The 12,602-nt window shown below is 38.6% G+C and overlaps 2 protein-coding genes across 2 annotated transcripts; one reads left to right on the top strand and one right to left on the bottom strand.

The window, feature by feature from the left end:
• Window positions 1-4,057: 4,057 nt before the first annotated feature.
• On the bottom strand, window positions 4,058-6,179 carry LOC126613873 (transcription factor bHLH121-like). Its single transcript, XM_050281491.1, has 5 exons — window positions 5,864-6,179; window positions 5,572-5,693; window positions 5,206-5,333; window positions 4,639-5,106; window positions 4,058-4,553 (listed from the first exon to the last, which is right to left on the bottom strand). The coding sequence occupies exons 1-5, from the start codon at window positions 5,962-5,964 to the stop codon at window positions 4,401-4,403; spliced, it is 972 nt and encodes a 323-aa protein (XP_050137448.1). The 5' UTR covers window positions 5,965-6,179; the 3' UTR covers window positions 4,058-4,400.
• A 674-nt stretch (window positions 6,180-6,853) lies between these two features.
• LOC126613980 (DNA-(apurinic or apyrimidinic site) endonuclease 2) lies at window positions 6,854-11,238 on the top strand. The gene is made up of 9 exons (XM_050281602.1): window positions 6,854-7,126; window positions 7,249-7,458; window positions 7,556-7,641; window positions 7,770-7,885; window positions 7,996-8,076; window positions 8,561-8,761; window positions 8,952-9,103; window positions 9,662-10,341; window positions 10,939-11,238. The coding sequence occupies exons 1-9, from the start codon at window positions 6,907-6,909 to the stop codon at window positions 11,008-11,010; spliced, it is 1,818 nt and encodes a 605-aa protein (XP_050137559.1). The 5' UTR covers window positions 6,854-6,906; the 3' UTR covers window positions 11,011-11,238.
• Window positions 11,239-12,602: the final 1,364 nt, after the last annotated feature.

Below are 12,602 nucleotides of genomic sequence, written 5' to 3'. Positions count from 1 at the left end.
AACTTTTCGATGGTTATAAACTAAAAATCACGATTTAACGGTTGTTTTAACTCTGATTTTGATGAATTTTTAAAGCTACACTCCTTGACCCTATATGAATACAATGAACTAATTCGATCTTTAATTTAAAATATTTACACTAGTGGATACCACAAAATCTTATGTTATACTTGATGAAAGTATTTAATAAAAGGAAAACTAATGAAAATGGCTTGAAAACTTTGAGTTTTAATGATAAGAACAAAATAAAGGGTAAAGTGAATAGTACCAGTTTTGACTTTTTAGTGTAAAAATATGGTTTTTCGTTAAGGTGAACAGTACCGTGGGTTTTTCGTTAAAACTCCCTTAAATAAACTCTAAGTGTTAGTGAATGTACCGTTTTGATGGGAAACGCATTGTACGAAACTAGTTTCAACGATCCAACCGTCAAAATTGTTTGCATATGCTTCGAGATTGCGTACGCCAAAAATAGAAAAAAACAAACATTCAGAGATCAAGTAACGAGACAAAACTTTTCGACGGTTATAAACGAAAAAGCACGATTTAACGGTAGTTTTAACTCCGATTTTGTTGATTTTTTAGAGCTACACTCTTTAACCCTATATGAATTCAATGAACCAATTTGATCGTCAATTTAAAACATTTACACAAGTAGATACCACAAAAGAAAAAGGTAATGCAAGAACCCCAAAAGAAAAAGCAAAAGGAGAAAAAAAAAAAACACTTTGGGCGACGTAGGTACACCAACGTTGCCCAAAAAAGCTTTGCGCGACGTAGGCAGGTGTACCTACGTCGCGTAAAATGTTTTTTTTATTTTTTATTTTTTCCGTTTTGCTTTTCTTTTGCCCTTTTGCTTATAAGTACAAAATAAATAAATTAAAATCTACTTACTAAATATATATACCAATGAACTTGATGGGAAACACATTGTACGAAATTAGTTTCAACGATCAAATCGTCAAACTTGTTTGTATATACTTCGAGATCACATACGTAAAAAATCTCAAAAAACAAACATTCAGAGATCAAGTAACAGGACAAAAAATTTCGACGGTTATAAACAAAAAATCACGATTTAACGGTAGTTTTAACTCTAATTTTGATGATTTTTTAGAGCTACACTCATTGACCCTATATGAATACAATGAAATGATTTGACCATTAATTTAAAATATTTACACAAGTGAATACCACAAAATCTAATATTTAGAGCTGTAAACTGGCTTCTTCTCTTGGTTTTGCTTCAAAATCTTGCGCGATGTAGCCAAAGTAGTGCAAAGCTATTTTCGCGCAAAACAGCTTTGTGCGACGCATACCTTCGTCGCGCAAGCGTCGCGCAAACATACTTTGCGCAATGAAATTTGCTGCGTCGCGCAAACATGTTTTTGTACTAGTGTAATGAGGTTCTAAACGCCGGTTCCTAACACAACACCGTTTAAACGTGGAAAAAAACACCCTGGTCAAAGGCTCTAAACCCGTTTTGCTTTATATTTGCAATATCACTCTCTTGCTTCATCTTTCACTTGAGAAGACGACTCATTCTGTAACATGTAAAATAATTTCTTATCGATTTTCCTTCTCTTTTATTTTTTCTTCTTCTTGATTTTTCTTGTTTCGGACACTTTCATTTTTCTTGTTAAAACTTGATTGTATGTTTTAATTTGATTACCATTGCAAACCAACCATGGGGAAGCAAATATTGGCCGAGTCGATCAAACTTGCTGACCAAGTTACAAAGGCGCTGGACAGGGCAATTGTCAGTTCCACGGCGAAAGAGTTGATCCCCGAGCTCAAATCCAAGACTCAAAACCTGGCGGGGCTTCTCCGCCAACTCAGCAGATGTGACCTCTCCGATTCCTTCCACGGTTCCTATGACGTCGCAGTACGGCGGATCCTGATCAGCGTCATCGAACGTAAGAGACTACAAGGCATGTGAGGCTGCCATAGAAGCATGCATTGCTCTTAAAAATTTTGCATGCAGAGACAACGATTCTCACGTTGACCATTCTAGGGCAATATTAGGTGCTGGAGTTGCAAAGCACTTAATCCAGTTTGTATATTTTGGGGAACGTATAATTCAGTTTCCTGCTTTGTTTCTCATGTGCTACATTACGCTGCACGTACTACCAGACAGATGTGAAGAACTCGCCACGGTCGAGTGCTCATCATGCTTCACTGGACATCTAGAAAATCTCATATTATTCGAGATAAACTGTTAAACACGTTGTTGCACGAGGCTAAAACTAAGTTAAATCTTTACTGGTCGGGAGATCAAGGCTCCATTTGATATTATCATTTTCTTGAATTTTACATATCATGTCATTTGTAAGTTCCTCAGTCAAATGAAGATCCAATTATTTGATATGTTTTTCTTTCTCCCAACCAATTTCTTAAAGTTGTTTGAGGGGATTGTTGTTGTCAAGACCACAAATTGATCATGAAAGGAAAGATGAGATGCTATGTTAATAAGTAACTGCAATATAAACCAACCACAAGGCAACGACCTAGTTATTATTCTTTCCATAATTTCTTTCGAATTTTGACACGTACATTTTGTTATTTATCAATTCAGTACAATCATAGTAAGATGTTGGAGAAAGCTGAAAATTTTTACCTTTAATTTTTTTCTGATGTAGGAAAAGATTGGGATGAGTTTTGGAAAAGTAAAGAAAAGGAAGCGCTTTAATTAAAGTTGACAAGGCAAAATGATACAACGGGAATTTACAGGGATTTGACGTCCAATCTCTGTTTTGGGCGCATAATACTTTCCGGAAAAGAACGTGACCTCCCCTTTCAAACTTATTGTTATTCTATGACCATGATAGATTTTAGCCATCCGATATCGTGTAGGCCTTCAAAAATGCGTTTTCAAATTTGTAATAAATTTCAAACTTTTCAATTTCCATTTGAATTCATGTCGTATAATTTCTGAAAACCCCTGAGTTTCGTCAACGCCTGCGTCATTTCCAAAGAGCATTGCTCTAGAAGAAGAAGAAAGATGAACATATGTGATCAATCATCTTCTCCGTTGTTGCTTTGTGTCTCTCTTTCGTTTCCTTTGTACTTAACAAGTGTTAACCATTGTTCCACAACTAGTCAGTTTAAATTGAATGTTGACGGGACTTGGATGGAGGAGCTTAAATGGTGGTGTCGGTGCTATTATGATATTATCAAAGATCCCAACCACAGCTTTATTGGTACTATGTAAAAAAAATCGGTTTTATTTGAACTCATGTTTTGTATCTCTACCCCCAACTTACTCTTTATGCTCGTATTCTATTTGTTTTAACCACCGTAGTATCTCTACAGCCAACATTAATTCCTAAACTGCCCTCACTAAACACCATTTAGTTTTTTAAACATCTCTTTGCACCCTAATATCAAATTTATTAAAGTAAAATAAAATAGATAGTTAAAAAAATAAGAAAAATTAATGAAAAGAACTTGAAAACTTTGAGTTTTAACGAAAATGACAAAATAAATGGTAAAATGAATAGTACCAAAATTGACTTTTTAGTGTAAAAATATGATTTTTTGTTAAAATGAACAGTACCAGGTGTTTTTTGTTAAAGTTCCCTAAAAAATACCCACAAATAAAACGCCAAAAGAGCCATCGGAGAAATTCGCCCTCCCAACCAACAACTTCATCTCTGTCAGGAAAGAGAAATATAACAAGAAGAGTTACAAGTGCCCATCTCTAAAGAACATATCTCTACAATATAATGTCATGGCAAGGTTACTCCGCCGATGCAGCAGCTCTCCGCTCGCGGTTCCTACCACCCCTGCCCCACACGTCCGATCGTCAACGACATTGAACAAGTACAGATCTCTGTTCCTTACTCAACCCTATGAAATTGGACAATTGGTATGCCTTCCCAAACATCCTTTTAGTAATGGAAGGAAAACGCTTAACAGCAACATTTTGAAGAAAAACAACCCCTCCACTAACTGTTATTGCACCCGACTGTAATCATCGGGACCAATGATAGGGGCGAAGAGGTTTTTTTTCTATAAAACTGTTCCTCACTAACATTAAGGGCTGTCAAAGGGGCTATACTAATCAAGTATATTTTGTAGTGCTCATTTACTTGATAGAGGTGACGATCACAATAATTTACATATAGATAAACCTCTATATTATCAATCAGTGGGTTTGAGTCTGCATGGGATTGGAACAATTAAAAACAGTTTTCAGGCTACCCTAGAAATTACCGAAAGGCAGAATCCAACCTTATGATTGATGATGCTGAGAAAACTTGTGACTAGCCAAAGAAAACCCTTACTTGCTTGGATACTGAAGTCTTCGACTTTGGAGGTGTTGGGTATCCAGGTTTCACAGAAAGAACAGGCTTTTGCAATGTTAGCAGTTCGATGAAGTCAGAAGTACAGACACTGAAACTTCATTTGTTAGGCTTAGGGACGTCACCTACGCTGTTGGAGGAGCTATCCTGAACAACTTGAGATGTAGAATGCCTACTTGATGAGCATCCATCTGTAACACTCCTATCTTTCCTCTGTGATTGCTTGGCCTTTTTAACTGCAGAAGATGAATCCTGTAAAACCCCATTCAGTAAATTTTGCATCTTCTATGCATAAAGCATTTCTGCTGCTTTTATAACTTAAAAAGTTACAACTAACCTGTGGTGTTGAAGATCCTGGCATCTTAAGTTCAAGGTCTGTTGCCACATCGTTGGAGTCATCACACCTTTCGGCAGTGCTACCCCTTTGATGATCTGATGATCTGCTCCTGGAATCTTGCTTGCTTGAAAGGTGGGAGATGGATGCATACAGCGGTGATGGCTGTTGTACAGGAGGATTGGCAGGTGCCGGATACGGCACAAAAGTTGAACAGGGATTGGGCATAGCAGCAGGATTTTGAGCTTGAAAGTAAGGATACGACTGAAGTGATGGGTGCATGGGAATTGGGCCGGAAGGGACAGCCACAGGCATTGGATATGAGTAAGGTGGAGCCATAACAACAGAAGGATCCATGCCAGCCCATGGAAACATCACTCTCAGTCTCTGCTGATACTGAACGTTTAGATTTTCAATATCAGATTTTAAAGATGCCTTCTCCTCTCTTAGCTCGTTCTTCTCCTGCGTTAGCTGCTTGTAATAAACAAGAATTCCGATAACATTAGCATATAATCAGCCTCACAAGTTACAACCACAGGATAATACACATTAACAGTAACATCACCTCACCTCACGGGATTCATCAGTAAGTGCAGAACACTCGGCCTTTAGTTTGTTGACATCAGCGGTTAAATCCTTCAACATTTGAATTGTGTCGGTAAGGATGGTTGCCTTATCGTTCTTGGGCCTATCCGGATCTGCATTTCCAACATAACAAGGGCGTCCATGTTTGTTCAGAATTAGGGCACGTGCACCATGAACTAACTACATAGCGAATTAGCAAGACCGTTGATCAAAATATGTAATCCGAGTTCATGTCAAACTATCTAGCAAGATAACATTGCTTGTCTTCAAACGCAAATTGCGATGTTTAAACACGCCATTCCCGGAAAATTATGACAGAAAGAATAGCAGAGAGCAGCAACTAAAATATACCTAATGTGTTGCCCAACTCAAAAAAATGCTCATTGAGTCGATCCCTCCTCAACTTTTCGCGGTCTGCTTTCTGAACTTTTCTGGCAACAATTGGGTCCTTCGTTTCCACATCAAGTCTTTGCCTGCCCACACAAAATCGAACCGTAAAGATCAAAAATTTAACTTCATCTGCTTCATACCCATCAATGATTTTTGTATTTTTTTCCTAAATTATTCAATCAAACAAACATTCAATTGCTGAATTCAAACAAACCAATCAAATCTACACACAGAGAGAGAGAGAGAGGGGAACCTGGAATCGGAGTTGGAGTTGTGGGGGCGACTGCAGGGGAGAGGTTGAGTAGAAGAAGGAGCCGAAGCAGCTGAGAAATCGTCGGATTTCCAATGATCCATGATTTTGGGGTCAATTTTTGAGGCTAGGGTTTTGTTCTTCACTGCAAATTGAAGAAATTGGACTGCAAATTGAAGAAATTGGGGGAAGAAAGAGAGAGGAATCACAAAGATACAAAATTGAACACTAATATCAGCTTGCTTTCCACAGCAAAATCCACCACAGGGAGAAATGGATGCCACTCCGATTCGGATAAGGATTTTTTATTTTTTTTCCCCCTTTTTTTATTGAATTTTATATTTCTTATTAAAATTGTTTTAGAGTGAGATAACAAATATACCCTTGATGTTTGGACCTCTTTCACAAAATGACATCACTATTTAACTTTTTTTTGCGTTTCTACTCAAAGAATTAAACTAGTAACAATTGAAACCACTTTTGCCTCAACTCTTATAGGCCCTTTGTTCTCTATTTACGTACCATGTGTCAAACTAAAAAGTTACTTCGAAATGTTGAAATTCTTACGTTTTAAGTGACAAAGACTGATACATTTTGTTTCGTTAAGATATCTCGAAATTGATAATTTTATAAAGACTATTTTGTTGATTTTTCTCTTCAACTTGACATGTTTCTTCCATCTAGTTTTTCCCTTCACGTCATTTTAATGTCAATTTCTTCTAATTTTTGTTTATCTAAGTTGCGATAAAAATTAGCGACACGTTAGTGAATTTTTTTTTACACAAAACAAAAGTTGATGGAATGTGGATGAACATGACGGAAAAGTTATGGGTAAAAATTGGTAATTTAAAGTAATTGATTGAGGAAAATTGGCCAAATAAAATTTTAGGGGCCAAATCGACAATACGGTACAAGCTCGGAGGGAAATCGCTAAAATTACCACGGCTTTTCGGAACGACGTCGCATTAGACGTACCTCCGGTTTCTTTTACCTCCAAATTCTGAAAATTGCCGGTTAAGGGTTTCCAACCAGAAGAGAGGAAGGAGATGAAGATAGTGACGTACAACGTGAACGGGCTGCGGCCGCGCATTGCCCAGTTCGGCTCTCTGCTCAAATTGCTGAATTCATTGGACGCCGACGTCATCTGCTTCCAGGAAACCAAGCTGCGACGGCAGGAATTGACCGCCGACTTGGTCATGGCGGAGGGCTACGAGTCCTTTTTCTCCTGCACCCGCACCTCCGAAAGAGGCCGCACCGGGTACTCCGGTAAGTATTTGTTGAAATTCCTCAACCGCCCACACTACACTCTTCAAATTTTGCACCTTTAGTTTCGAATTTTGATTGATTTTTTTTTTTTTTTTTTTTGCGTAAAATGTGGTTCGGTGAAGGTGTGGCGACGTTTTGCCGGGTGAATTCGGCGTTCTCGAGTGACGAAGTGGCGTTGCCGGTGGTGGCCGAGGAAGGATTCACTGGGGTTCTTGACAGTGGGAAAGGAGAAATGAATGCGGTTGCGGAGGGGCTTGAGGAGTTTTCGAGAGATGAGCTACTGAAGGTTGATGGCGAGGGGCGTTGTGTTATCACGGATCATGGGCATTTTGGTACGTTTTGCCTTAGCTTCATGCTTTAAGTTCGAGTCTCTGTGATTTCGTTTTGTTGGAGAAAGTTTAAAGCTTTATGATGACAATGGGTGTGTAGTTCTCTTCAATTTGTATGGGCCTCGAGCGGGGGGTGATGATACGGAAAGGATCGAGTTTAAGTTAAAGTTTTTCAAGATCTTAGAGGTAACCAAAATGACCCGTTTAATCTTTTAAGTTGCCATTGTGTTCAGTTTCTTTTTTGTTTTTAGTATGCGAAAGTTAGAATTGTTATTCTCTTTGGGTTTTTTTCTTAATGTTGATTTTTGTTGTAGAAAAGGTGGGAGTCTCTCCTGCGTCAGGGGAGGCGGATATTTGTTTTTGGTGATCTTAACATTGCACCCACTTCATTAGACCGTTGTGATGCGCAACCAGATTTTGAGAACAACCAGTAAGATGCTTGCTTGATCTCTATGGAGTGGTTATCTGTGCATGTAATTTTATGCAAAGTTTCATAAGTGGGGTTCAGTACCTAATATATTGAGAAAATCTACCTTGTAGATTTAGAAGATGGTTTAGATCGATGTTGGTGGAAAATGGAGGCTCCTTCTTTGATGTTTTCAGGGCAAAGAATCCTGATAGGTAAAGCTTATACTCAATAGGAGTTCTAGACTTCTAGTATATTTTACTCGACCAACATCCGTTTGTTTTGTTTTTGTGCAAACTCGAGTTTTGATATCATTAGAGTTATATTTTGCCAGTGGTTACAGATGTATGTTGAGTGATTTGAAGTTATTATTGTACGATATATCCTTCATTATTTATACCGCTTTAGAGTTCGTGAGTACCCATTCAACTTCATGTTTTACTTTTGTGGTTTAATCACATCATCTTTGTCTGAGATCATTAGCTAAAAATGTTTTACTGTATAAAGTAAATTTCTGTCATATGTCAACGTACCATGTTTTCCTCTCTCTATCCTCTTTTCCTCTTTAACTGTCAGAATAACTAAATGACATCATTCTAATGTTTTGGGTCTCGCATTCATTGTTACTTGAAACTTGAAAGTGTTTGTCCATGTTTTGGTGTTACCTTGTCTGAATGTTGTGTTTTTTCTCCCGTACAGAAGAGAAGCATACACATGCTGGTCACAAAGTTCAGGTGCTGAAGAATTTAATTATGGCTCTAGAATCGACCACATTCTGTGTGCAGGGGTATGCTTACACCAAGAGCAGGACTTGCAAAGCCATAACTTTGTAACTTGCCATGTCAAGGAATGTGACATATTGACACAATTTAAACGGTGGAAACCTGGAAATTCACTGAGGTATAGGATACATAGATGCTTGCTTTTTATGTGTGTGCAGCCCATGAATGGATGTCATCCTGTATTAATTTTGCTTTTGGGATTATGCAACAGTAGGTAATGTTGAAATGCATGCATGTGGTACATGTATGTAGGTGAAACATGTCTGTGGGTGTTAGGATGTTACTTTGACCGCTTTCCCTGCCCGCAGGTGGAAGGGAGGGCAGAACATCAAACTCGAAGGCTCTGATCATGCTCCAGTTTACACAAGTTTACTGGAAATTCCTAGTGTTTCCCAGCATAGCACCCCATCTTTATCTGCTAGATACATTCCAATGGTTCGAGGTCTCCAACAAACCATTGGTATGAAATTATAGTCTCCCTTTTGCTGATTATTTTAGATGTTTCTGTATAAACATTTTTGTGAAATGTGCAAGGACAGAAATGATAAACCCTTTATGCACACTTGAAAATTAGAGGAACTTGGTTCCTTGGTTCAACTTGTGTTTAGTTGTCTATTGAATTTGGTTATATAATAGCATTACTAATTGATCAAATATATTAAGGGTTTGTTGTGTAGCTTGTGTTTAACATGATTTGGGTTAGTGGAATATTGTATCTTCAACTGCTTTTAGATTGGGATAAGTTTGGAACTTTGGTGTTTATTTAGAAAATTGTATCTATGTAAATAGATGTTTAATATTTACGAGTCTCATAATAAAATAGAGAAAACAAAACTACTTGAATTAGATGTTTCTCACTTAATTACTAATATGTCGCAGTTTCATACTTCCCCATGTGGATGCTGTATGGTCTCTTACTCTCACTTCCATCATCTGTCAATTTAATCTAACCTGTTCTCTTGAAGCTACTTGTTCTCTATGCCTACTCAAAGTTGACTGAACCCTTTGTCCTGTGCAGTGTCGTTACTAATTAAAAGACAAGCTGCTGAACAAGTTACTACGGATGAAAATTTCATTAAAGAGAGTTCCACTGAGGGAGAAAGAATATCCCCTGACCAATGTTGCACACCCGGTGCACCTAGTGGCGACTCCTGTTCTTCGAGCCAAAACTCTGAAGTTCTATGTTCAAAAATATACGAGCATTCAAGCACTTTTGCTATTGAGGCCACTTGTAACACCTTGGTAACATTAGGTGGTGAACGTAAAAAAACAATGTGCAGCAATGAAGCTAAGAAAAAAGCAAAAAGGAGCTCCCAACTCTCATTGAGGTCATTTTTCCAGAAAAGTCCGATCACTAGCAACAGTGTGAGCAGCAGTAGTGTTATTTCTAGTAAGGGAAATTTTCCAGATTCTAATCATCTCTCAAATGAAACTCCAGTACCAGAAAATCAAAGTGGCAGTCCCAAGCAGTGTGAACTGAACTCAAGTGCATCAATTCAGGATAGCGATGAAGTAGATGTCTACTCTTTGGACAAAGAGAAGAATAATTTTGCGTTATTGGAGTGGCAAAGGTTACAGCAAGTCATGCAGAATAGCATACCACTTTGCAAGCGTCATAGTGAACCTTGTGTTGCTCGGGTTGTGAGGAAGCGAGGTCCTAATTTTGGACGCAGATTTTATGTCTGTGCACGTGCTGAGGTATGTTTTTGTTAACTTTAATTTGAAAAAGTTTCTAATATACGATATTGGAGTAAGAGTAAAACTGAAAGAAAATGAAATAAAACTTTTGCATGTAATTAAGGAAAACAAAGGTTAAGCATGATTCGATATTATGATGTCTGCTGAAATTATGAATTCAAGTGTATGGCAGTGAAGTATGGACAAAGGACAAGTATCTATAAACGCATTGCTCCTTTCTTTCCATTATTTTGTACGTGTCAGATTCAATTGATGTTATAATAGTAGAAAACATCTGATGATTTTTTTGTAGTTCCATCAACCTTTTAACTAGTTTTCCTTCCATAGTTAGAACCTAGAACTTAGGATGAAAAAGTCATTGGGCATCTGACAGTTGCAAGCTTCATACGAACAACAGATATCACGAAGTTTATATGTGCTCGAGCTAAGTTTGCAGTTGATTAGAAAAGACGATGATATCCAAAATATGTATTTCGAATTCATACCTCCTGTATCTAATTGTCTACTCAAGAGTAATGTTTGTTTATGTGGAATAGCAGAAGGCAAGGTAGATGATATAGGAACTAACTAGTGGCATTCTTTTTGTTCTTCCCACAGGGACCTGCATCTAATCCTGAAGCAAATTGTAATTATTTCAAATGGGCTTCCTCAAAACCTCGACAGAAATGATGGTGGTGATCGGTCATGCCAGGTGATAATGGATGCCGTGCTGTTAGTTTCCGGCCTACTTATTGGGACGATGTAGTGCTGACCATCTCGGTATGGAAAATTTTGTAATTAAAATGATTCTTTTTGAAATATTGTCTCCGGCATAAGCTCCTTTGTTGTATTATGTAGCAGTATTTTCTTGTTAGTGAATTGATTGCAGTGTTACACGAAAGAAATTTGTTTCCAGAATATCAGAATTTTAGTTTCGGGCGCACGTGACGTGTATTTTTAGCTACACCCCCTCGAATTCTATTTTGATTTCACTTTACCCTTTGTAACTCAAAAGTCATCACTTTACTTCCTGAAATTCAAAAATCGTTTCACTTTGACTTGTGAACTCTCTCTTTTCCGTGAAATTTATAAGTCGCCTCTTGAAACACATGTGAGACTCAACACCCATTAAAACTATTCCACATATGTAATAATTTGATTATAGAGGACTCACTTGTTAGTTAGAACCCCCTTGGTTTCAGGGTGCACTTTCACTCTATTTTATTATATATTCAACAATCAGAGAATTTTAAGTTAAAAAAAAATTGAAGAGATGAAAAAAAATAAAAAAGAAATTGATTAGCTTGGCGCACCCAAATCAAACCTACATAAGAAATTAACAGATCTAAGGTAATGTGGGGCGAATTTTGAGCTTTATAGAGACGACTTTAGGTTTTAGGGGGCAACATTGGATCAAAATAAAGTTCCAAGGGGTAAAGTGGAGCGAACTATGAGTTTAAGGGAGTAAAGTGGTAACTTTTGAGTTATAAGGAGTAAAGTGAGATTAAAATTAAGTTCCAAGCAATGACTAAAATATCGATAATATCGGCGATATTATCGTTTTTCAGAGACACCGATATTTTCCCACGTATTCGTCTCATTATCGTCAAAATATCACGATAATATCGCGATATATTCGATATTATCAAAAAAGTCGTTGTAGCTCCGTCATCAGAAAGGCAGCCGAGGCTGCGTCGTCCCAGCTGCACAGATCTCTCTCTGCAATCCAGGCTCAGACCCAAGATCTGCGCCTCAACGACGCCGATTCCTCTGCCGTTGTCGAAGTCGCGGCGAAAGAGCTCTCAGAATGGATTGCAGTTGTAGATCCAGAACCTGTGGTCTGTCCCCACGGTGAAGCAGGCGTGGTCTTGGTTGAAGCAAACGTGGAACAGAGACGGAGGCGAGCGCGGCACCGGCGGGGTAGGCTCCGGAGGGAGGAGGATAATGGATGGTTGTGGAGGTTGAGGTTGGGGTTTGGGGGCGATTGGGGGTCGTGGTGGTCGTCGTTGGAGTCAACGACAGAGGTGGGGTTGTTGTCGGTGGGATCGGTGAGGAAGGCGGAGAAGGATCAAGAGAACTCGCCAGAGAGTTCTTGGGTTCGCCGACGAGGCGGAAGACGCAGACGAGGAGGAAGGCGAGGGAGGTGGAGAAGGCCATGTGGGAGAAGGGAGAGGGAGAAGAGAAAAGGATCCAGAGACGACTGATGTCTCTGTGTGCGTGTGTTGTTGTGCGTGTGTGGTGTGCGTGTGTGATCCCTGTGTGTGTGTGTGTCGGTGGCGCGT

Source organism: Malus sylvestris, chromosome 2 (genome assembly GCF_916048215.2).
Source record: "Malus sylvestris chromosome 2, drMalSylv7.2, whole genome shotgun sequence".
NCBI classification, from domain to species: domain Eukaryota; kingdom Viridiplantae; phylum Streptophyta; class Magnoliopsida; order Rosales; family Rosaceae; genus Malus; species Malus sylvestris.
Note: the sequence above shows the minus strand (reverse complement) of the source record. Positions and strands in the feature narration are given on the sequence as shown.